Source organism: Tachypleus tridentatus, chromosome 12 (genome assembly GCF_004210375.1).
Source record: "Tachypleus tridentatus isolate NWPU-2018 chromosome 12, ASM421037v1, whole genome shotgun sequence".
NCBI classification, from domain to species: domain Eukaryota; kingdom Metazoa; phylum Arthropoda; class Merostomata; order Xiphosura; family Limulidae; genus Tachypleus; species Tachypleus tridentatus.
Genome location: NC_134836.1, coordinates 41024761 through 41052337, shown reverse-complemented (window position 1 = coordinate 41052337; position 27577 = coordinate 41024761). Strand labels below are relative to the sequence as shown.

At 35.1% G+C, this 27577-nt stretch overlaps 1 protein-coding gene across 1 annotated transcript in view; it reads right to left on the bottom strand.

Moving 5' to 3' along the window:
* LOC143233102 (sodium-dependent neutral amino acid transporter B(0)AT1-like) overlaps positions 1 to 26681 on the bottom strand; it is a 50751-nt gene extending 24070 nt beyond the window's left edge. The window contains exons 1-4 of the mRNA XM_076469008.1: positions 26547 to 26681; positions 8343 to 8693; positions 7030 to 7337; positions 5507 to 5668 (exon numbers count right to left, since the gene is read on the bottom strand). Coding sequence (XP_076325123.1) covers positions 5507 to 5668; positions 7030 to 7337; positions 8343 to 8685 — 813 coding nt within the window. The 5' untranslated portion in view covers positions 8686 to 8693; positions 26547 to 26681. The remainder of the gene's footprint in view (positions 1 to 5506; positions 5669 to 7029; positions 7338 to 8342; positions 8694 to 26546) is intronic.
* Positions 26682 to 27577: the final 896 nt, after the last annotated feature.

The following is a 27577-nucleotide window of genomic DNA, read 5'->3' as shown; positions in this document are numbered from 1 at the left end:
ACCAATATCCTCAAAACTACCTTTAACACTTTTTTCAGCCGAAGCCAAACTTTAAAGATGCTGTTTCATTGTAGGAATTGAAAAAAAAAAATCAGCTGAAACATTATATAGAAATTTGTCCCCTCAAGAAGACAGAACAATTCTGAAACGACCTAACTAAACTTTTCTGGCTCTTTTGAATTTAAGTGAAATACTGACATAATAGAAATTACCAGGATTCATCGTAAGCGGCTTCAGACCAACGTATAATACGCACATGCATACTTTTTGAATATAAGTATGTTAACGGTGAGGTAAAAGGGTATGAAAGGGAAATACTGTTAAAATGTCATCCTATGAAAATGAACTGCATCAGAGTACAGACACGTTATTCAACCAATTAAAAGGTGTGATAGCAGCATTATCTCTGAAAAAGTACACCGAATAATACTAAGGTTTACAAAGTTCCTCTCTGAGAAGGTTTGTTTTATTTTGAATTTCAAGCAAAGTTACACGAGGGCTATCAACGTTAGTTGTCCCTAATTTAACAGTGAAAGACTAGAGGAAGGGTAGTTAGCCAAAACTACCCACTACCAACTCCCACTAAAAAATAGTGGGATTAACCATTGCTTTACAAAGTCCCCATACCTGAAAGGATGACCATGTTTGGTGAGACTAGCTCTGAGAAGGTCAAAAAGACATGATATAAAGGGTATAAACAATATTTTCGAGAATTATACATTGGTAAGCTGTATGATAACATTAAAACGAATTTTATTGGACCGCATAAAGCAAGGTGCAAATTTACAAAATAATAGCGTGTTATACAACTTTTGTGTTTTCTGTGACAATATTTTAAATCATCTAGTTTCTAGTCATAGTTTTAAATCTATGACTCGTTTCATAGCTTCTGCATGTATACTGCTTACGTGATTGCATAGCTAATTCCACTATTTTGTACATTAGGATTAGAAAACAAAAACAAAAAAATCCTAGCTTTTTAGACATTAACAATGACTAGATGATTAATTTTTAAGCTTTAACAACCATCTTTCGGTTTTGTACACTAACTACTCCCACTATTCACGAAAGGAGCATCTTAGCACATTGTACACTAAGTGTTAGCATTATTTAGTTTTTAAAGCATAACAAAAACATACAAAACTCATAATAATTATACGTGACTTATATGTTACAAGTTTTTGTTGTTTGTTTATTTCGAATTTCGCGCAAAGCTACACTAGGGCTATCTGCGCTAGCTGAACCTAATTTAGCAATGTAAAACTAGAAGGTAGGCAGCTAGTCATCACCACCAACTCTTGGGCTACTCTTTTACCAAATAATAGTGGGTTTGAGCGTCACTTTTTAATGCCCCCACGGCTGAAAGGGCGAGCATGTTTCGTGTGATGGGGATTCGAACCCGTGACCCTCGGATTACGAATCGAGTGTCTTAACAACCTGACCATGCTGGTCCTGCAAGTTTTTGTTCCCTAAGGAAAATGAACGCTGAAAATAATAATAATGTATGAATATCGAAGTGGTATCAGTCTTTCAGGATAATACATTCTTCGACTTACTGGTCACTTAAAAACATACAAGATACGTAAACTTCGCTTTTAAGATCCAGAAAGCAATAAGTTGATTACTTGCAGACGGATTTTCATGTAAAGAAATAAACCTTTGCTAAGAACTTTGTTGTGAAAGGAATTATCTTACAAATACATATTTTTACAAAAAAATTATCATATCATCCCATAAGTAATGTCCGACAATTTAATACAGAAAATGCATCATCATTTCTGTCTTTGTAGAAGGCTTTAATGACTAAAATATGTTGTGAGACGTGTATAAAAATGTTCAGACAAATAAAATAAGCTAACCCAACTCCACGTTTTCAGATCATTCATCAAATAAATCCTTATGAAGATGGATGTGATTCAGGAGCACCTTTAGGCATATAATACTATGTAACACAAATTTTGTTCCTAGATAGTATGTGTTATTTCTTAATTGCTTATGTTGTAAACGTACAGAAAATGGCCATTATTCCCTTCCAACTTTGCTTTTGTGACCAGGATAATGAAATTTAGAAATTAACCTATTTTCTGTGTGAAAACAGGCAAATTTGCACATTTTCATTTACATAAGGTCTAAATTAGCATGAATCAAGATTTACATGTACTTATACTAACGTTATACAAAAATGTTTAGAAGTGAGTAGTTTTTCAAGATTTGTAACTGTAATGTAAATCACTTTATCGTATCAGCCCCCAAACAGTCTCTCATCATATTTTCATTATACGCTCCCAGGTCACAAAAGCAAAGTTTGAAGAGAAAAATAGATCTTTTCCATTTACTTTAGGCAGAAGCAACAGGAAAATAACATTTTCTGCCCAGGAACAAGAAAAATTAAAAATTTTGTTACATAGTGTTATTAAATAAATAATTCAAAAATTTTAGTCGCCTTTATCATTCATATAGTTAAAGCTTTCTCTTAAATTTACTTCCTCTTACACCAGATGGCAACCCGTTCCAGAGTCCAATCATCCAATTTGAAAAACAAAACTGTCTTGGGCCCGGCATGCCCAGGTTGTTTAGGCATTCGACTTAAAACTTCATGTGATACTGTTAACGTTTAACGACGATAATGAAATCCATCCTAAAAAAAATACTTGAACTTATCTTGGACTTGTCAGCTTACACCTACTAAAATTCTAGCCAAATGGAAACTACCATTTTTCCTTCTCGACGAATTCAAGTCATTCTACTGTCATATGATTTAACTGATTATCAAGACACACTGTAGTGTGTCGCGCAGTCAAAATAACCTGCAGAACACACTGTGTTGTTTATAGGAGTGATAATTTAGAAGTTTTCCATTTTCTGTAACTCGAAGTGTAGTAATCTTACTATAACATATTTTACATGCATGTTCTCTACTGGGCCATTATTTCATGAACAAAATTTCATGCAATCCATTAAGAATTACGCCACGTGGTTTAAGCACTTGACTTGTAATCTGAGGGTCACGGGTTCGAATCCCTGTCACAACAAAGACGCTCGCTCTTTCAGTCGCGGGGTGTTATAACGTGTCAGTCAATCCCACTATTCGTTGGTAAAAGAGTAGCCCAAGAGTTGGCGGTCTATGTGTTCACTTAGGCAGCTAGAACTAAACTGAAGTGGTGAATGGTGAGCCCCTGTATGTATATTACTATGGAAAGTTCTAGAAAATTCTAAAAGGTTCTTGAAAATTCTCGTAGGTTCTACAACATTCTAGAAATTTCTTGTGAGTTCGAGAAAATTCTCTCTCATCTACTCATCACTGAATCTACCTGGAACGTTCTGGAAAATGGGTAAATTTGAAAATTTCATTACCCAGATCATAAAAGCAAAGTTTGAAGAGAAAAGTAGGTCTTTTTCATTTACTTTACGCATAAGCAATTGGGAAAAATTACTTTCTGCCTTGGAACAAGAAAAAGTAAAAATTCTGTTACATAGTGTAATGTTTTATGAGTTGAGAAAAGGCAATAGTGCAACAGAAACTACATGATACATTCAAGGTATTTATGGTGGGGAGTATCTCAGTAAAATCAAATGTCAAAGGTGGTTTTAGAAGTTCAAATCAGGTGACTACAGCTTAAGTGATGCGCCACATTCAGGTCGTCCTGTTGAGTTTAATAATGACTTGCTGCTGGCTGCACTTGATGAAGGTTGTGCTGTAACAGTTGAAGAACTACACAGAAGCTTAATTCAACCCATTCAACAGTTCCCTCTCATCTGCAACAGCTTAGAAAGGTGTCAAAACTTGGGAAATGGGTCCCCAATGATTTGATAGAAGCCAACCTCAGAACAAGAGTAGGCATTTGTACTCCTCTGCACTCTCGTGAACGTAACTCACCTTTTTTGAACAGGTTAGTGACTGGAAATGAAAAATGGATATTTTATAAAAAATGTAAGTGCCGCAGACAATGGCTCAGTGCAGGTAAACTGGCTAAAGCACAGTCCAAAATGGACCTCCACCCTAGGAAAGTCTTGTTAAGCGTTTGGTGGGATATTGTTGCTGTTGTCCACATTTAGTTACTGCCACTCAATGTAACGATTACATCAGACTTATATTGTCAACAGTTAGAGCGTTTGAATCTTGCACTGAAAGAAAATAGGCCTGCTTTGATCAATCGTAAAGGTGTTGTGCTACACCAGGATAATGCATAGCCCCATACTGCAAGGATCATATCTGCAAAGATTGGAGAGCTAGACTGAGAGAAAAACTTCCACATCCTCCTTCTTCTTCAGACCTTGCTTCATCTGATTATCATCTATTCCAAAGTTTGCAAAATTATCTTGATGAACACATGTGTTGGAACACATGAAGATATCAAAACTACCATCTCTACATTATTTTCCTCTAAACCTCAAGAATTTTATAGAAGTGGCATTCAGAAGCTTGTGAATCATTGGCAGAAAGTAATTAATAATAATGTAACATACGTTATTAATTAAATAACATTAAAAGCGTTTGAAATTCTTTTCCTGAACCTGAAATTGAACACTGCTTAAGGGATGACCAGATATTTTACTCTTACCTTTGGAAATAATAGCCGGTTAATACATTTTATTTTTCTAAAGGAAGCTCATACTCTGGTTAAAAAATTACCTTGTTAAAAATATCCTATTGATCTGTTGTTGAATATTTAATACTTACAATAAAATATTCTCTTGAATAAAGACCTGTATTTTCCATAAAAATTGATTCCTTGTGTTGTCATTTCTATAGAAGATTTATTTTCCCTACTTGCCTTACTTTTTTAGAAAAAAATATCCATTCTTCACACACGTGGCTTTTCTACAGAATGTTTTCCCTTTGTCGTAGGTATAATTTTATATACTTAGGTATTTCAGTAACGACACACAGGTGACTGATTTTTCTACAGAAATCTCTTCCTTTGGTTGTATATGTTACCTTACATAGCCACGTCATTGACGATACACACGTGACTTTTCGTGGTTGTCGGTGTTACTGTATATATTTAGTTGTCTTAATTATTATAAAGATATTGTGAGTTTTCTACAGAAAGTTCTTCCTTTGGCTACAGATACCATCTATGATTAGTTATCTCATTGATCAAACACGTTACTTTTATATATATATATATATATATAAAATTCCATGACTGTACATTTTACCTTCTACAAGATATTATCTTTTCCATTTTATCAATTAAATTTGTCTCTTTCATTGTATATTTAATATTCTCAGAGGCTGCTATTCTTTCCGCTATACACTTCATATATCCAGAATCTTCTTGATAATATATTTGATTCAAGATATTATTTTGATTAAAAAAGCTGATTTTTTAGGGAAAATGATCTTAATCATACGTACCCTCACCATTCCTTTGTGTTAAAAATATTTCAATTGGATAAGTCATTGTCTCAGTAAATATTGTCCCATTAAAATAAATTTAGATTTTCATTTTGTTGAAACATCTTATTTTTCGAAGCTATATCTTTGGTTATATTACTTTACCTTTCCAGAGGATGCTATGCCCTTGATCATACAGAGATAACACAAAATCCAGGCTACCAGAAGACACAGAGCGATTCTCCAATTGAAACTCCCAACTGTTTCTAGGCTCTCCGAAATGTCCAAAGTCTCTCGATACCAGAAATATTGAGTGGGACTACTTTTCTGAAAGTTAACAGACTGTTTTGTATTTTATCAACATTTAATCAGTGTGTCAGTTTATTCTTGGTTCTTGTAGAATATACAGCTTGAATTACATTTAGGACATCTATAGTGATAAATAGTCTTAGAATTCACTAGTTTTGGTACCTTATCATTTAAACATTGTTATATGAGTTGCCAGTCACAAATTATTCTGTAATAAGCTAGCAAGTAGACGGATGGACATCCAAACAAAGAATTATATTTGTTCTCACATATTAAAGTTTTTATAAATCTCAAGTAGTATAAAAATCGTACATATATATTCATATAAGTATATATAACTATACACATTTTTACGTTAAATAAACCAACAGGTATTATAGACATAGCCAAAAGACAAACGTACTCACATAACTATCTTTACAAACACAAAAATATGTGAAATTAAAAAAAAGTTCAAATAGTTCAATACCCTGAAAGGATTGTATGTAAGATTAACCAAACAGAACTATATTTATATACGAACCTACGCACATACACATAGAAAGGTTGAGTACTGTACATTAACACAAATTTGGAGCATCTTTACGATTCAAGCCGCCAAGTCCGGTCATGTCCTGTCTCACGAACGTACGTGTTACACGTACAAAAAACACACAAATTATCCTTCTAAGCTTTCGAAAATTCATCTAATCTATGAGGACGAAGGTTTTCCAGCGCCAATTTGAACTGCTAAATAGCAGAGTAATTCATGGCTTGTATGTCTTTGTATACAGAACATTATGAACATCCATATCATTTACCATCTGCCAGAAGTATGAGACGACTGAACAAAAGGTATGACTAGAAATCTTAACTTTGAGAATCCATACCCTGCTTATCTCGTTTCCAGACTGGAAACCTTCTTCATTTTGTTCGTGGGCTGTCATCTGTTAAAAAACGTCGCAATTTGCTTACTACGGGGTACAACTTGTTTCAGACCTCTTTCTGAACGATTTTGTGTCACAAATTGATTCCTAAGGCTTTGTTTTCGAATGCCACTAAGTATAAGAAAAATCTCCTTTATGAAAATTCTAAATACTCGATCAGAACACATCTTTATAGTCTGAGAATAGGAATAATTTGCATCAGAAACAATGTCAAAATGTAGTTCTGATACATTCCGCTCCACACCAAGTTTACCTCGGCTGTGGTTATGATGTAACTTACTGATTTACATATTCAAAATTGTTTTAACATGACGCATTCAATATATTGGATATAAGTTATAGATAATTAAGACAAAGAGACAGATAGATAAAGTAAAAGTCAGATAAAGACTAATCTAATTAAATAGATTAAGATACACCTATATATACGGAAAGACAGTAAAGTTTTTTAACCTCACACTCTGGAACCAGCATTGAAGAGCTGTTTGACAAGGCATGTTTAGGACATTCTGACCAAGGAAGTGGTGATTGAAAGCTATGACCCAAATAGAAGAGACACCAGCCGATGATAGTGTTGTAGTAGAGAGCAACGTTAAACGACACAACAGCACTTGTTATCCCAATTCCTCCCATATACGAAGATACCTGGTTCCAAGCACCGATGGCTCCCTTACGGAGCCTTTGACCAACAGCCAGTTCGAGAAAAAACAGTGGGATACCTTCAACAGCCAGCATGATAAAATAAGGGATGAGAAACGCCCCTGAAAATGAAATTAGATTAAATTATTTAAGTATTAGAAAATAACGGAAAAAATACATTACGAAAATAAGGTTAAAGGGTGTACACATTATAAAACAAATGGAAATGGATTTTATTTTTTGGTCTGAAAAGCATTTTATGTGTAAGTCGGATAAACTGTCAAGTCAGGGACCTTCAGGGTGCGGGAATATTCGAACTTATTTTGAACTGTTGACCAGATGGAAGAAAACCAGTTAACAAGAACGCTATTATAAGGGTCTTGCACCACTCTCTGAACCGAATAATAGGATTAAATGCCACATTTTAAACGTATCCATAGTTTAAGTGCGAAGCGTATTCAGTGGCATCACGTACCGGAACCTCAGCACTGCAGCCCGATACGCTAACTAGTAGGCCCCAGGAAACAAAGGAATGAGAAAATATCCTGTAAAAGATAATACTTAACAAGTAATAAACTAGAAGACACAATGACTTCATCCAGAAACCAGGGTGATATTAAACAACTTAAGCATTAGAAAACAGACTGAAGAGGAACGCATCTGAAAACAAAGTAACATCAAAAACTTAAATATATAACACTCATAGAAACAATTAGTTACAATAAAACAAATATGGTGCATTTCGCTAGAGACAAATTCGTCCAGACATAGTAAAATACAACAAGTTAGCTTTCATTATCCTGTAAAGAAATACTTTCATTATTGTGTTTTGAAAATTGAACAAACTATTTAATAATGGAAAACGAGTAAAGTTACTGAACTTATATGGTATACTTTACATAGAAAACTTAGAATTTAACTTAGGCATTTGAGTGAACAACTGGCAAAACGGAAATAGTAAATTAAAAAGATGTAACATTGTGTTAACAATACAATAAAAGAGAATAAATGTGGGATAAAACAGTACAGTAGAAAAATGAGATAACGATATATTAAATAGAAAGTAAAACTGGGATAATATCAACTTATTTCTAAGTTCAATATGTCTCTTGTTAGACCGAACTTGCCTCCACCATTCTTTTGAGCTAGGTAAGGAAACCTCCACACATTACCAAGACCAACAGCATAACCAACGGTTGCAAGAATAAACTGGATCTTGCTATCCCATGATTCTCTTTGTTCTGGCTCCTCTGGTTTGAATTCTTCTTTTTCAACCATAGAAACCATATCCATGGTGACTGGTCCCGTCGACAGTGGACTGACGTCGGACTCGAAGGCCACGTTGGTTGTACCGTAAGTCTGTATGCTGCCATTTTCCACAATTAGCGGGCCTTGCATTTCCTGAAGTTCAACTTTGTCTCCTACCGGAAGTTCTCCCTTTGAAGTTTGTTTCCTTGGAATGTTCTGCATGTGTTCAGCTTTAAATAAAACCAAAAATGACAACAGATGATATTATACCATCAGTAAATATTTCATTTCCATTAAATTTTTACCCCGTCGCCTACCGGAATCGTTTACTTGGACACATTTCTGGGAGTATTATTACCTAAATGATTCAATTAAAATCCAACAGTCTCCATATTTATCAGTCAGATACGATCTTAACTACACCTCCAACAGTCTATATTTATCAGTCAGATATGATCTTCAGTACATCTCCAACAGTCTCCCTATTTATCAGTCATATATGATCTTCAGTACATCTCCAACAGTTTCCCTATTTATCAGTCAGATAAGGTCTTCAGTACATCTCCAACAGTCTCCCTATTTATCAGTCAGATATGATCTTCAGTACATCTCCAACAGTTTCCCTATTTATCAGTGAGGTCTTCAGTACATCTCCAACAGTCTCCCTATTTATCAGTCAGATATGATCTTCAGTACACCTCTAACAGTCTCCTATTTATCAGTCAGATATGATCTTCAGTACATCTCCAACAGTTTACCTATTTATCAGTCAGATAAGGTCTTCAGTACATCTCCAACAGTCTCCCTATTTATCAGTCAGATATGATCCTCAGTACACCTCTAACAGTCTCCCTATTTATCAGTCAGATATGATCCTCAGTACACCTCCAACAGTCTCCCTACATATCAGTCAGATATGAACTTCATTATAATACTCTTGTTGTGTCCAAGAGATACCAGCTATATTACAATTCCAAGTGTCACTTTGTACGTCCTGCAAACATAAGCTATGGTATACTTCTAGAAGTCATTCGTTCTGTCCAGGAGACGTTAAATATAGTAAAAATACAAAAGCCCTTTTCTCTGTTCATCAGACAGAAGCTGTAGTATACGTCTTGGAGTCTCTTTGTCTGTTGAGAAAACGCCAATTATAGTACAAATATTTGGTATGTCCAAAAGACACTTTCTATAGGAGACATGCAATAATGGCCTTGCGATATGTTAAGCGAACACGACAGAAATCAATTATTATAAAATTATTCGGTGTGTTCATGGATTAGGAGCTACAACCTTTTGATATGTCCAGCAGACATGACAGTATGTCCATTCGACGCTGAGTACAATGCATAACTGGTAGTTTCTCCATTAAACAGAAGGTATAATTCATAACAGTACTTCAATACTACTACTACAAAACTACTAGTAGTTTCCCTGTATGTTCAACAGATACCTGATGACACTTTGATAATCCTATCAAACAGTGAGTACTGTATTATGTATTACTGTCAGCATTTCTCGAGTCTCAATATGTCTAGAAAAATTAGATATGATTTAAGTAACATAAATTAAAATTATACATAAAAGGACTATTATCAGTTTTCTGATGATAAATCTTTACTAGACAAAACAGCTTTATGACATTAAAATGAGAAAACTCAGACACTTTTAATCCCAGATCCTAGTCCATTGTATCTTTAATAATACTATAATTTTTCTCGTGTTAAGTGAAGAGAAACCAAAGTTCTTGAACATCCCGGGTTATCATTTAGATCTAAAGAACCCTCTCGGAACCTGAAAGTTTTAAAACCTAAATTCATGCCGAGAATTTTGGTTTGTTTTATCAGGAATTTGATAAGCTTAACAATGATTAATATGTTGTAAAGAATTTCACTTTCTGATTACGTACAATAACCATTAGAATAGATTAGAACAATCATTGGTATTCTTATATCTTTCAGTTACGTATTCACAAGTGCCAAAAGAAAGTTCCATAAAACCCTCTGCCATTTCCACACACACATTCTTCGACCTTCAGTATACACGGAGAGAACGTGAGTGATATGAGCACACACCCAAAAGCTTTCAGACATCTTTACACACACCAACGAAGTTCATCAGAGCACTCAATCACATCAACGCAGTTCATCAAAGTTCTCATCCATACCGACGTATTTTACCAAAGCATACGCCCATAAAGCTTTTACACATATGTCTACACACCAACGTAGCTCATGAGAGCATACATCCACAACGCCTTGAGATATCCACGTACACACATACGTGTTTCTTTAGATCATACACTTGTAAAGCCTTATGTCACACGCAGACTGACCAAGCTCTAATGTTTTTTTTAGTACACTTTGGTTACCAAAGAATGCAGAAAAAAATCTCACCACACTCATAAAATGTGTGCGCAAGGAGCAACGTTTCCTGAAAACATGCACAGGTTCACAGTCATTTGTGCACATACACATCGTGCACAGTGTCATTTGTAAACATGTATGCACACACAGGGTCTTCAGTCATCTGTATACAGAGGTTTCTGTATATATTTGCATAATGATTTCAAGCATACGCAGTTCTCAGTAATCTATACACGAAACCGGGCTTTTCAGTCACAACAGAAAGATAATCGGTCCGTTAGTAGCACATAAACTTTATTTGAATAATCTCTACATACAAACACTAAGTGTTATCACACCCAGAGGAAAATACACAATTCTTCGGTCTTTTAACGCACACGCGCAAACTAAGGTCTATGTGTTCAAGTCCTTAGTCCTCTGCGCATAAAATAACATTAATCATTTACAGTCACATACATTGAAACATCAGTCATCTGTAATTTGTCCCTAGCTGGGAGAGCGGTAAGTCTACGGATTTACAACGCTAAAATCAGGGGTTCGATTCACCTCAGTGAACATAGCAGATGTGACTTTGCTGAAAGAAAAAGACAAGAACACACATTTGTAACTTGCAAGAACAAAATCCTTACTCACCCACCATGAGACAAACAATTATCTATTCTTCTGCACATAAAAACATAATTATTTATATTATTACCTACGTAAAACCACAACACATGAATAAAGTCCTTATCATCACACACAAAATGTCTTTAAACTTCAACACATAGAAGCAATCAAATTTATATTATTTTTGTAAACACAGTCACTAACAATTCCTACACACATTTCCCAAAGCCGACAGTTACTGTTATATCTGTATTCACTAACACAGAGAAGAATCTATACGAACACACGAAACGTGTATATGCTATAAATTTTTCAAACTGGGAAAAACGTCGACAAACTATCTAGTGAGTGGGTGTGAAAGGTTTGATCCGGAACATAGGCGACTTTTAACCGACCGATCGATAGTAATGTGTCCATCTAACTGCGATTACAGCGCTTGGCTTACGTCTAGCTGGATCATTGCCAAGCCCCAGGCTAGAGTACATTGTGTTACAAACTTCGCAGCAAAGTTACTTCTCATATGAATATATCGCTTGAAGTTGTATTATTTCTTTCATTCTATAGAATGCTGTTTCGTTTAATAACCGTTGAAAAATGATACATTCACCCTGTTTTAATTCTGTTCATTAGTTTCTTTTCACATCCATTCAAAAATTAGCGTATTCTTGTAATCTTCAATTTTACAGTACATCTAGCTTTAGTAATCATTTATAGGATATTACGTTCTCGCAATGACGTTTTACAGGACAAATTGTTTTAATAACGCAGAAATACTTATTATTAGTCCTGATGAAACCAAAAGATCGAAACGTTGGCTGAAATACATTTTTTTTTTATATTACTATTATCTGTAGAGTGAAGGTTTGTTGCAAAGAATATCAAATTCTGAAAAGAAAAACGTACACAGAACGTCATTTAGCAAAATTCATTCTATAGAGTGTAATGAAGAATGCGCTATTTTTAGTCTACGCACTTGTTAAAATTCGTATCCTTCGCTAAACATTGTGTTGTAGTTACTAACTTTCCTTATTAAACACTGCCACAGATAGCGCACTGCGTTAAATACTACTTTTGTCACAACTATTAGGTTTTCTGTTGCAGTTCCGCACTAAACGTTTTACAGTTAGCGTTGGACAATCAATACTGTGTTGAAGTTAGCAGTTCTCACTCAACCTTTTGTTACAGTAAACCTTCAGTACTAAACGCTATGTAGCACCTAATTTTTCACATTAATTATTATTTTATTACTAGCTGGAATACTGTTTCTCTGACGGAAGTTGTCTGAATTCCTTATTAATTAAAGGTTGTCTTAAAATAAGAAAAGCTGCTTCTATTATATGTATCTCGGTGGATACAGCAGATAGCCCGATTTAGCTTTACTATAAGAAAACATACACACACACACACACCTTTATATGTAATTACAAAAAAACGCCCACAAAAACAGTAAGCCGCGAAATGTGAAACCGCCAGTTTGCATGCATTCTCGAATGAGTCCAACAAACCTTCACGCCAAATTTGATGAAGGTACATCTACAGAAGATATGATAGTGGTAAAAACCGCAAAAACACCCACAAAATGCAAAACTGAAAATCTTTATGTATTTCTCCAGAGAACCAATGAACCTTCAAACGAAATTTGGTGAACATCCATCTACACCCTGCGAAGTAGTTATATGGACATACAACATACAGTACTTATTTTATTTGTTTTTTACTTTCGCGCAAAGCTACGCGAGGGATGTCTGCGCAAGCCGTCCCTAATTTAACAGTGTAAAACTATAGATAAGGCATCCAGTCGTCACCGCCCACAGGCCAACTCTTGGGCTACATTTTTACCAACGAATAATGGGATTGACTGTTACATTATTACGCCCAAATGGCTGAAAGAGCGAGCATATTTGGTGCGACGGGGATTCGAACCCACGATCCTTGGATTACGAGTCGAACGCCTTAACCCACCTGGCCATGCCGGGACGTTTTAGCAGCGTAAGACTAGAGGGTAGGCAGCTGGTCATCACCACCCACCGCCAACTCTTGGGCTACTCTTTACCAACGAACAGTGAGATCGATCGTAACGTTATAACGCCCACGCGACTGAAATGACAAGCATTTGTTTTTCTCTTAATAATAAGTGTTAATGATATAGATTTTGGAGGTATCTCAGACTCTACTAAATTTTAAAAATTCAGAAAACAGTTAAAATGGAATAGAGGAATATATATATCATTTTAAAACAACGTTTTGTCATGTTAACGAATGATGAAACTATAATAACATGGATAAAACGTTGATTTTAATTGACATATTTTTCTATCCCATTTTAACTGTTTTCTTCCTTTTTAAATGTGCTAATAATAAACATTCAGGAAAAAGCTACATACATGTGTTTGTACGTTGTTTATAATGATATGATATTAGAAACGTTTTAAGTTACTTAGCATTAGTTTCAGGAATTTTGGAGACTAAGTCGAAACCCGTCTGGTTGACTTATACAAAGTGTGCGTAAGGTGGGAATTCAAGCGCGGCCGTCACAGTTGTCATAGAGATGTAATAAACTGGCAATCTTCCAATGAAAGTTTGGTATGGCATACATGCGCGAGAAATCATCGTTGTGGCAATAATATTATGTAGTATATTAAAAAAATAAAAAAAAAAAACGACTACTATTATTTGTGGTTTCCTAATTGACAAAGGCTGTTTTCATTCGCACGATTGTTTACACCATAGCTTAACCATACACACACAAACAAACTAGATTCTATGAATCTTATATCTGTGATAAATCAATCATTCTCGAAGATTTACACGACAAAATTCTATTTGTAGTGGACTTTTCTTGGAAGGTTGTTCACTTGAAGCTCATTTTCTGTTAAGAGTTCTACATGTGACCACTGCCAATGTGAACAGTAGACAATATTTGATCAGTTGTTCCCGTTATTCTTGTTTATTATTTCACGCTAAGATTTTATTCTAGTCCTCTACTGAATAGATTTTGGCTGTTGTAACCAATTTTGAAGAGAAATGAACGAGTCACGGTTACACCCTCACTGTTTTGTACTGATGGCGTAATTCGTGCCACCTACTCTCTTTCTGGTTGTTCATTCTTGCTTGCGTGATCAGCAGTTAGAGCAGAAATTGACTTTGTTTGAACCATTTAGTCCCTAATGTAGTGTTTCTATTTATAAAACTACGCCGTATACGTTACAAAGAGCATGAGTTACGATGGAGTAGTTGATTCACAGCATAGCTACTAATGTAATTGTTACACCACTACATTTATATTTAAAATACCATTTTTTTTGGAATTTATTATGAAACCACATTATTTGTTGCTGTAGTGTTACAGTGTTCCCATGAAACTAGCTGATATACCTCCTTTCAGGCATAAATCCTCAGATGTGATTTCAGATGATGGCGTCACAACAAGAACATAACAAGAACGCATAACTAGATCATTAACACCTGTCGAAAGACATACTTATCGCTAACAAAGAAGTTATATGACGACCCGGCATGACCAGGTCGTTAGGGCGCTCGACTACTAATATGAGGGTCGCTGGTTCGAATCCCCGTCACACCAAACATGCTCGCCTATTCGTTGGTAAAAGAGTAGTCCAAGAGTTGGCGGTTGGTGGTGATGGCAAGTTGCCTTACACTTCTAAATTAGGGACGGCTAGCGAAATTTAAAACAAACCGAACCAAACTAGGTTAACATTAAAGTAATTGTAACGGATTTACCGTTATAAGCTAAACACCTACACTTGTTTCAGTATAGTTTTCTTTTTTGCACGTAAAGTATATTGTGTATTGAGCAAGTTCCGCCTCTTCTCTAAATTAGAAGATTGTGAGAGTAAGAATCAACATTATTTGTTCCACGAAATCGCTAGCTCGTTTCGAACATTGTTGAAACTTTGAGAAACTTGCGTGAGTCGTATAAAAGCAGCTAGCAGAGAGACAGAATAATAATAATATTATTAGTCAGTTACAGTCAGTGTACTATAGGCCTCGGAAGCTATAACTGTGTTTAACTTTTGTACATAAACCAACATTTGTAATAATTATTAGTAATAGCGATTATTTTAAATTATATTATTTTTTTGTTTGTATATTAAAATGTAATTGTGTTAAAGAGAGAAAATTGTATCAATCTTGTTGGCAAATGCCAGAACTTTAATATATATTAACTTTTAAATTCAAATTTCCGGTTATTTGAAATAGTCATATATTAACATATGTAACATATAAATCGGATATTCGTCCGAAATAAATTATAATATGTAACAAAAACAATTATATTAGAAGCTACAAACTAGTATAGATGCCTCATTTTTATAGGCTTTCTACAAAAATCGAAACGCCTTTAGTTCTAAACAACGTATCTAAGAATTGTGGCGAATTGTTTCATTTCAAATAATCTTTAAAAAATGCCTCAAATTAAATTCGTCGGTAATGGAATAAATATGTTTAAAATCTTTCCTCAAAACCAATGTACTTGAGGTTGGAAAATTTACATAATTGCTGAGACTACGAACATAGCTAAGTTTCAATGAGAAAATCTCAGAATAGGGGAACACGTAACTTATGTAGCTGTAATTATGTCCATTCCCATTCTAGATTTTAGATGGTGGAGACGAACCTACACTTTATTGTCCACAAGAACAGGTAAAGAAGATCATGAACCTTGGTTCGTTCGGCAACGATTTGGTGTACCGGTAATCGCATGACGGAAGAACAGTAGCGGGTTCCTGATCCGTGGTGGGGGAACAGTTCCGGACTCCTGATCCGTGGTGGGGGAACAGTTCCGGACTCCTGATCCGTGGCGGGGGAAAGAGTACCAGACTCTTGGTCCGTGGTGGTGGTGGGGGCTGTAGCAGACTTTTGATCCGCCAAAGGCGGTGTAGAATGACACCATAGATTTTAGATAAAGATCTTAAAAATAACGAAGTCGAAAAGACATGGACTAAAATGCAACAAAAAAATCAGGCTAAGTGAAACGAGTCGACGTAATATCGAAGCTGGGTTTGTGAGGACGGCCTCTTTTTCTCACGAAAAGTATACGTAAGTCTAGTCAAGATGGCCCTAAAAAAAAAAAAAAAAAAAAGCCCTAAAGAAAGACACTATCCTACCAATAAGCCTACAACTAAGTGTATTAGTACAAGTAGTTGAGAAAGATTATATGAATATAAAAAATAAAGAAAAACCACTCTGGATAGTGAAACATACAATCACTACAAAGAGTAGAAACACACTTAAGACTCTAATGGTTTTACATTTCTCACGACAAAGAAACAAAAAGAGCCATTAGCAAGTAAAACATATACAAAACACTAACGCACAGCGACAAGAAAACAATAACACAAAAACACTCATAGCTACCCAAACATTCTGTAATTATTCGAGACATTCCTGGTTCGTAAAGAGAGACACATTTGGCAGTGGAAATAAAACTCTGCAAGCCAAATGTTAAAACTTCTGGAAACAAACATTTAGCTAAGGACGTAGTCCTAGTCAAAGGGACCGGATCGAATGATTTAAACAGTGTCCTCAAACAAAGGCTTAAAGATATCTTTCAGTCTTAACACATAACAGTACACCCGCCTGGAAACAAACCGTTACAGCCTAAACATTGCACAAATACAAAAATAATTTACACAGTGTAATAGCTCTCACATGACAGTTGAACTCAAAGTCTCCAGCACAACACAGAAACACACGAACATGGTCAAAATACAGATGAATAAAACGCAAGATACACAGAGTATAATATCTAACGGAGTTGTTCTCTAGTGTAGTTGAAGAACTAATAATACCTGCCTTCTCATTACACAGTATTTTAATTGTCCAGTATGACGTCTTGTAGTGGCAACTAGAAAGTCTCTCGTATGATGTGGTGGTCAACACCACAATTCAACGTGACCAAAATAACGTGAAAAGTCCATAGTGTTGCAACTGTAAGCAACAGAACAGAACTAATGAACAAAATACGGAAATCAAAACACTTATCTACAACATACATAATAACAAATATGTACTACACAGCAGTCAGTATAGCAAAATACCATTATTACGCATACCAACAATACAGCTTAAACTCCCATACACATAAGCAACAGCATGTGCATCAAGGAAATACATCTCACATACAAACAAACACAGCCACAACAGAAGGAAACCACAAACAAACACAGTAACTGAACATATGAACATTCAAGCTCAAAATATTACGCACCCTTATACATCCAAAATATCAATCAGTTTTCTCATACGCACAAAAATTTATCAGTGAGTATCAAAATTCACAAAGTCATCAATACAGCATTAACCTACTGTTTACCATAATCGATAAAACATTTCGCACCTATCGTCCATTCATTAATGGGTTTAAATGGCAATTTCATTTAAATATAAAATTATTAGCCTAATATTAATAACCTTTCAAGTTGCTCTGGGGCCTATTAGGCCCCACTTTTCGTAGGAGTGTTAAAACGTTCTTGAATGTAAAAATCAACAATACTTGTTTGACGAAAGCGCGCGAGAATTTTGTCGAAATTTATATAAACTCACGTGATTATTATAAAAAGCGGCTAACCGAGAGACAGAGGAGAATGTTATTGGACAGCTTCAGTCAGTACGCTACAAGCCTAGACAACTATAATTGTGATTAATGTCTATATCGGAAAACTACAGAATTTGGCTAGGAACATTAAAGATTTCGAAAATTACAAACCGTAAAACTTCAGTGAGTTACTTTGCAATTGATTATTTCTACGAAAACACTAAATATCTTCGCTGGAAGGAGTGAGCTTGTACTTGGTGTGAGAACAATCAAGAAACCACAGCTAGCTAGCTTAAGCGAGGTAATTTTTGTTTGTGTTTAAATTTCGCGCATAGCTACTCGAGTGCTATCTGCGCTAGCCGTCCCTAATTTAGCAGTGTAAGACTAGAGGGAAGGCAGCTAGTCATCACCATTCACTGCCAACTCTTGGGCTACTCTTTTACTAACGAATAATGGGATTTACCATCACTTATAACGCCCCCATGGCTGAAAGGGCGAACATTTTTAGAGTGACGGAGATTTGAACCCGCGGATTACGAGTCGAACGCCTTAACCCACTTAGCCATGCCGGACCTGTTACGTTAGTAATTTACGGTGAGTTTCTGTCCCGTCAGCTCCGACGACTAAAAAATAGACACTTTGAGTTCAACAATGAACTGCTGAAATATTCTGTAGATGTAGCTCTACTTTATATGCAGCAAAGAGCTGTTTAAAGATGTGAGGAAGAGCTATTCCATCAGCTTACACAAATAAAACATTAGGAAAGATGCGATGTGCAAACACAAAGGGATGAATTGGGCGCAATTATAGAACACATACTTGTCTTCTCACAGAATCCCCTGAAATGCTTTACCCTTTAATAACGTTTGTTTGTATATACAACTTTTTTGTAATGCCATAGACGTGTATTTGAAGTCTTCATAAAGAAATCAATACGTTGACGCTTTTCTCTCTAAGCCTTAAGAAACTTCAACCCTTGGGAGATTTTGACATTGCTGACTTGTTGGAACTTTGCCAGAATATTATTTTAGGATAAATTAACGGAAAACACATACAAAAAATTAATTCTGAAATGTTTTTAAATCGTTTCAAATCTTCAACATTTTTGAGTCGAGAAAATCATAATGAATTTTTCTTTAATGTTGGATATTATAGCTTATTTCAAACAAGTCTTCGATTTATTACGTTATATATGCCAATGTATTAGTGGAAATTTGAATTTAGAACTTAATTAACTGTTAATATGTCTCACATTTATTGTATTTGCCAACAAGACTTATACACACAATTTCCTTTTTAAGACAAATATATTTTAATATGCAAGCATAAAACAATACAATGTATAATAACGGTTATTACTAATAATTATTACAAATGATGGTGTGAATACGAGAGTTTTACAAATTTACAAAAGATACTCAGTCATATATCCGGTCTAGAACTGAATATGTTATCGACGGTCCAGGTCCACAATGAACAATTTAATTCTGGGTTGATATTGTTACACTTCGCTTAAGTTAACTACGTTTTTCTTGACTAGCCGGCCCGGCATGGCCAAGCGCGTAAGGCGCGCGACTCGTAATCCGAGGGTCGCGGGTTCGTACCCGCGTCGCGCTAAACATGCTCGCCCTCCCAGCCGTGGGGGGCGTTATAAAGTGACGGTCAATCCCACTTTTCGTTGGTAAAAGAGTAGCCCAAGAGTTGGCGGTGGGTGGTGATGACTAGCTGCCTTCCCTCTAGTCTTACACTGCTAAATTAGGGACGGCTAGCACAGATAGCCCTCGAGTAGCTTTGTGCGAAATTCCAAAACAAACAAACAAACTTGACTAGCCTCACACCAGTTAGAAGTTCACTTCTTACCGAAGACGATATTTAATGTCTTCGTGGAAACAATAACGTCTGAAGTGATTCACTAAAGTTGAACGGTTTGTAATGTTCGAAATCTATAACGTTCCTGGTCAAATTCTGTAGTTTTCCGATAAATGGACGTCAATCACAATTATAGCTTCCTAGGCCTATAGCGTACTGGCTACAGCTGTCAAATAATTTTTCTCTTCCTTCTGTTAGTCACTTTGTAAAAGTCACGAGGGTTTGTATAAATTTAAACAATATTCTCATGCACTTTCATCAAACAAGTATTGTTGATTTTTTTTCAAGAACTCCCTATAAATTTTGAGAACAGTTGGGACTTGCGCAATACACAGTCAACTATATGCGTCACATGCAAAGAAGAGACAAGTGTAGGTATTATAATAAACGTACAACGGTAAATCCGTTATATTAGTGAAGACAAGTATTCCCTCAAAACAATTTGTGTGAGGAAACATTTGTAGAGTTGTATATATAAATATATATGGTATTAAATTCTATTCCTTTTTTAAACTGACTTACTCATAATTAACTCTGACATTATATTAATTAACTTGACGCTATTCATACACCCTGGTAAACATTTTCAAACTGTAAACCATATAGATATATCTGTAAAAGAATCCATGCCCGGCAAATAGGTGTGAAATATCTGTATGTATATAACCCAATATGTAAATACACCTTGAACGTTCATTTGTATACTCCAATGTTGAACTCCTACAATCCGTTTTGGTTTTGTAATTCAGGGTGGCTACGATCCTGTAAAAGTCAGAGAATTCTGCAAAGGAGGTCCAACAATCTTGGAATGTTAAAAATTTATCTCAGAATATCGGAGCAAACTGTGTACCTTCTTTTACGAGAACTTCTATGCGCACACAAATCCATGCTGTTTAGTCATGATAATTATCGACATATTAATTACAAGGTAAAATAACAGAGTAACTAAACAAGATTATCTAGCGATAATTATATAACTCTCTATCTTTTTTACGGTAGGTTAGATCAAATATTATTTTACAAATAAAATGCCAACATTTTTTTAAAAATCCAACATCAAGTTGATATGTCATGGTTTTTATGTGTTTTTTTCTGCAATACCATGAAAAGTTTAAATGTCGCTCTTTCGTATGTTTGTGGGCCTAAAAATCTGGAATTATAATTGGAAGGTCAAAGACATGTTTGTTGTTATATTTATGCTTAGTTTTACATAAGTTTTATCTTCTACACTTCTACAGATTCTAGAATGGCTAGCATGCCTGGACTGTGAACCCACGGATTCATGGTTCTCGATTCACTGCTCAAAAACCGCTCCATACTTTCAGACCAGGGATGCGTTATACGGGTGTTGCCAAATTCCATTATCCGATTAGAAGAGAATAGCCACAGACATCTTAACGGCGGATGCTACTCACTTTCTTTAAAAATAGGAACGGATATGTGCAGATAGCCCTTTGCGTAAATGTCTGAAATAAACAAAGAAAAATTTAACATATATGTCTTTGTTTGTACTTGTCCCTGACTGCAGAACCAAACGAAAAATTAGAGTGTGTAACTATCTGAAATAAGTTTGTTAGAGTTGAAACGATGACAGGAACTATGTGCATGGGTGTTCTCAGTGAGGGGTACTTATCCCCACTCTGTATAATGATAAACATTTTTGTCTTTATTCAATCAATATGATTTTTTAAATTTCATTCACAATTCCACACTACTCTCCCCCCTTCCCAGATTTTTTTTTCAAATTTCCATAACTGTATGTGTGTAGAAGTGTTATAATTTATGTTTAGTGATAGTTTCAATTAAATTGTGAAGTGTGTTTCTACGGCAATGGACTGTAAACCATGAACCCTCGGATTCACAGTCCAATCACGATGACAACTTGGCTTTCATGACAACTGTGTGTGCGCATGACTGATTGTGGTTATAGCCTTAGCTATAGCTTTATCACATGTCTCGTTGGAGTAACAGTCATAAGCATAATTGAGTCATATGTCAGGTTACAACCACCATAACTCTAACACTTATTTGTGTGTGTATATGCCTAATTACACTAACAGTCATAGTTCTTAACTGTTTGCATATTTGTGATTACAGTAACAACCTTATTCGTAGCTGTGTAAATATGTCTGGTAGCATAAAAACACAGTGTAACCGTTTGCATATTTCTGGTCACATAAACAACTTTAGTGTGTAGTATCGCTTTGTTTGGTTCAAATAACTAATGTAAAATTTGTTTCCTGGTTATGTTTTAGTTTTCAAGTAATATTCAGTTAGGATATATAACTTATTAAGTAATTGAATGGATCGAATGTCATAGTAACGTTTTTATCGAAAAAGGGGTGGGCGTCATAAAATGAAGAAATCAATAAATCGATTTCTAACCGTACCACTGTCTGAAAGTGAATAACTTATGACTTTTTTTGACATCTAAAAGTCTTTCGAAACAAAAGAAGTTTGTGATATTTTCGTGATTCAGTTGTTTCCTTGACTACGTTTGTTTGTTTTTTTTACCACGAAAGCATCATTATTACGGCATTCAGTCAAAATATTTGAAGTAAAAATACGCGTACCTAATATTGATGATTGAACTGCAGATTTTCCAGGATCACAGATTAATAGGCGGTTGAAGGTTTAACAGCAGGACTTATAATTTATAATTTAATATGTAGCTAAGCTTCCAACTTTAAAGATTTTGTAGGTGGGCGACATATAAGCAGGAGATTTTCTAGAGATAAATCTTGAACGACAGCTGAGTTGAATGTCTTCCGGAGTTATATTTTGAGCAACAGTTGGACTGGAAGATTTTTCAGAGTTACAGCTGGGTTACAAGATTTCAAGAGATAGATCTCGGCTGAGGTTCTCCTAAGTTATAATTTGGACTATAGCTGGGTTAGAGAATTTCAAGAGATGGAGCAGAATTAGCGGTTTTCCAAAATGACGGGTTCGGCAAGAGCTGGAAGGGAGGTTTCCACAGTTACAGGGCTGGAGTTTTTTCATAATGATATATTAGGTAATTGTTGGTCAACAGAACTTTAAGACATACAGTTTAATAGATGGTAAGAAGAGGATTTTTCAAGTTATGGATTCTCTGATAATTTAGTAGTATAGTAAAATTCCTATACTGATGTGCAATGTAAACGCTAGGGCCTACTTTTTACACTAATAATCACTGGGCACCTACAAAGCGTTATTTACATGTTAAAGAGTGGGAAGGCAACTTGTTGATTGTACGAGTAGCAAGGTTTACTGGAATAAAAAAAATATTGAGCTTAAGTCATGTGATTTTATAAAAAAACATCAATTTTCAGTGTTAGGTATTTGAGTTGATTTACAATTTTCAAAATGAATCGAACAAGAATTTGTATAAATAGCGATTCAAAAATTCCGCGGTTCCAATTAAAGGAAAAACAATGAACCATACGACCATGGTTCGTTTAATGCAAATCGCTTGGTTACTACAGGCATGATTGAAGGCAATCTATCTGTGAAAGGAGTTATTGAAGAATGCCCGTTTCAACAATCAGCAGACTAGTCCTAAAAAACCCAGAAAATCAGGAATATGAGGGACAGACAGAGGCGACTCCGTAGGCCTAGTACCGTCATATGCACATGCACGACAATCAGGAAGTCTCATTGCAAAACCACACACTGCTAGGAGTAAAATGACACGACTCTTTCTTCAACCTGACCTTCATCTGGCTACAGCTACATAGAATAAATACGTAACATCCAGAGATTGATAAGGTTTACGTTTCAACGCTGCCAAGATTGTCAGTGCTCCGAAAAATCATGCCCGATACCAGCTTCTTAACGGTTTCATTTCGACAGTGTTTTATATTTCATTCGTAAAACGTATCATGTTTCTTTGATGTGTATTGTTGTACACATTATCAGTGACTGTGTTCGATATCTTAAGTTCGAAATACTCGAATACATCGGGTTATCTGCTGAGTACACCGAGGAGAATTTAACCCCTGATTTTACGTTGTAAATTTGTAGACTTACCGCTGTACCAGCGGGGAACATTTTTATGACAAACGAGCAACAGTACTTCTATAGTTACAACATGACATGTGAGAGAGACTTACACAGCAGTACGTTCAGAGTTACAGTTTGGTAGCTGGATGAAGGTTAACAACATGAATTCCAAAGTTATAGTTGCCTTGTTAAATAAAAGGAATTGGCAGGTTTAAGGGAGTTACTTTTTAATAACTTGCTAAAAGTTAACATTAGAGCTTTCCGTGTTACAGCTGTATTAATAGGTGACAGTTGACGACAGGATTTTGGAAACTTACAGTTGGGTAGATGTCTGAACGTTAACAACTGTGAGTTAGATAGATAAAAATTAACAGCAGTTTTACGAATTAGACCTTGTCATCTTGATTAAAGGTAACAACTGGATTTATAAGAGTTGCATTTTAGTAAGTGTATGAAATTCGATAACAGGTTTTCAGGTGTTTCAATTATAGGAAGGTAGACATTACAGTTGGTGTCATATATCAGCGTAACATAAATATATTAACATATTTTTTGATATCAGCATTTTACTCATTGGTCCCAGGCCTTATACTTTACTTGATGTAAAATTATTTAAACGAACAAGATAATGTTTGCTAAACAAAAACTGAACAAAAGTTTATCCATAATCGTAACATTGTTCCTTTGTTTTTGTTATTCATGCAAAAATACATAAGGGCTATATATGCTAGCAGACTAACATTGAAGGAAGACAATTAGTTAACAGTACCAATCGCCACCTCTCAGATCACACTAATCAAATTACTAGTTTTATTCGGTTTTAGTTTAGCAAACAACATTATCTTGTTGTTTGTGACATGACAGTCACTCTTGTAATACACACACAGTTCGAAATGCGGAACACTATTTTGCAATAATGGGATGCCAACCATATACCCTATGACTCACAGTCTGGCCCATGTATTCTAGTATTTCACGTCGAACTGGTCAGTAAACGGTTACTTAACTTAAGAAGATTTGTCTGGATTCGTGTCAGAGATGTCATTTTCTTTTCACAGTATAGCTTTTCAGACATTTGCTGATTTTACTTTGTAAACAGGTTAGATATTTTATCACTGTACGTATCCTGTAGTAATATTTTGAAGAGGAAGTCCTAATAAATGAACCTAACGACAAGTCTAAAACAAAAGCAGGAAAGACAATTTGGACATTTAATGTTTTGAATTGTTTAACAGTATAGACTTTGCTTCAAAACATATCGAACACATTCCACATTCTGTGTCAGATTTTAAGTATTTAACTAAGTGTCTGATTGAGTATAATTTCAGTTAATGATTCAACAAATAAGCACTGTAATTCTGTTACTTAAACTAATGAAAGTTTTAAGCACCCATTTATTAGTTATGTGACTAAATTTTCACCGATAAAATTTCATATAAACAAACCTATACATTCCTCCAAAATTAAAATTAAGATAAAAACCGCTGTAAAAGTGTTTCATCCTCAAGAGCCAAAAGCTGAAAGGAAAAACATATTAAAAGAAATAATTCAAACTAGTTTCTTAATATTAATGTTCAGAACTTGTTACTATCATTGTAGATCTAATTTTATGCTTATATTAATTCAATAGCGTCGCTTTGGTTGAAAAGATGTGTGTGTGTGTGTTGAGAGACGGAGGGTTGTCAGTGTACTGCAAGCCAACCATGGCAACCGGCTAGCTGCCTCTGTCGCTGACCGTGTGTTTTCACTAGATCCAAGTACTGACCACTTTACTGACTAGTGGTTATATAAGTATATTATTGGTAAAAAACAAACAAACCTGCTGCAACGTCAAGGGGATATATTTCCCACATAGAACAAACAAACAAAACTTAAATACGTTAACTAACATGCATCTTACGTGTAAATATAATTTTGCTTATGTATAAAGAAAATGAGATTTGATGTGGTATTTTTTTCTTTTTACTTCGTCTCAAATCTGAGCCCAAGAGCTTTTGGACATTAGACAAGTGCTCTGTAAACAGTGCTAAAGGGTAAACATATTAGCGTTAGCGAGTAAAGCAATTTTTTAAAAACTCAAATTGCCACACACAAAAAGCTCGTAGTGTTTGTGTGTGTATAGCCAACATAACAGTATGGGGAAATATTACATTCTTGATATATAAATTAACTAACAATGACATACGAGTTCGTCATATTATTAATTCGTAAACTGTCAATTATTGAATATCAGTACAATTATTTTGGGACGAGACTGTTTAGTGCGTGTTTTCCATTATTCTTCCTTCTTATAGGCAATATTCACGTTGCTCTTTGAAGATAATACGTTTGTGTATAGCTACAAACAGTTAGGTTGAAACAGTAGAAAATTTTCAGTGTAACTTAACCAATAATGCAGCGAAGTTTCTAATTTGAGTGATTAGAGTTACTTGACAGGTCAAATCTGTCAATCTAACTTGTTAAGGAAGACTTATGAAGTTAAACGTTACACAGTAAGACATTTTTATTTTCTAGTGAATGATCATGACGGTAAATAACGGAAAAGAAGTTGGTTTAAGACTAGTTTGATTAAATATTTTTTCCAGAGAATGAAAAACAAATGTATAATTTAGACACGAAAGCTATTTGAAGTTAAGAATGTCACTGAAGTGAATTCAAAACGATAAACTATATATTAAAAAAACCGTCTTGATAAAACCTACCTGAAACAGTGAAGGCCTTAAGGCGTTTCGCGTATGTATTTACCCTCACGACTTCATACAAAAGACGATCCACTCGTAATCTGGTTTGTCTTTGAGCAACTAGTAGTTTTTACGACAATTGCTTGAAAACAGTGACGTCACAGTCAACTGTGGTTTACGGTTAGCGCTCGTCACAACAGCGCGTGCTACAATAGATCCCTGCAGTAAAAGATAAATCATATTTTACTACTTTTGATTGGTTAGTTCGTAAAGATATTGAGCATGCGCACTGCACACAGAACTTAAGAATGAGAAGCGCGACATTTTGTTGTACTATAATTTTTTTTGTATGGCCCAACGCTCTTTCTGTCGCAAGCAAAGTTACAAATTGCGACTTTTCTGCAATCTAGCGACGAAAAAGAAAGTAATCGGGTTTACCTTCAAAATTATTAGAGATACTTGTGTGTCGCAGATCATATGGGCCTCGCTAAATTAATTATCGTTGTGGCCATACGTTCATGCTCTGTGCATGTTAGTGTCACATTTACCATGGGTTTATCATGTCTTTACCTGACTATAATTGATAGAGATTCCGCCCCACCCACCATGAACTTAAAACTGGGTGCGTACAACCACTTTCAATTTTATTACCCACAATAAGTGAGAAATAAAACACCACGTACTGATGTAGTTTGGTAAAAGCTAACATTGTACGGTACAAAAATGAGATAAATAAAGCGTAAAACAATTTGATATATGTGCAAGAAAACGCAATAAGGATAGTTGTATCTCTCGGTAGATCGAGAGGGAGATTGTGAAAATAAATTTATTAAGAAAAAAAAAAAAGGAAAAGGGGAAAATAAAAGTTTTATATCCTAACACATAACATTATACAAGCAGTAAAAGCAAACGCTTTAAAAAAGTATTTGTTATATAATTTGATAATTATTATGAAGTAATATTTGGCGTTCTGGCTGAAAAATTAATCAAAAATAACAAGGAAAATTCTATCTGATGCCAAGATTTTGAGTGTCTGAATGTAAACAATTTTA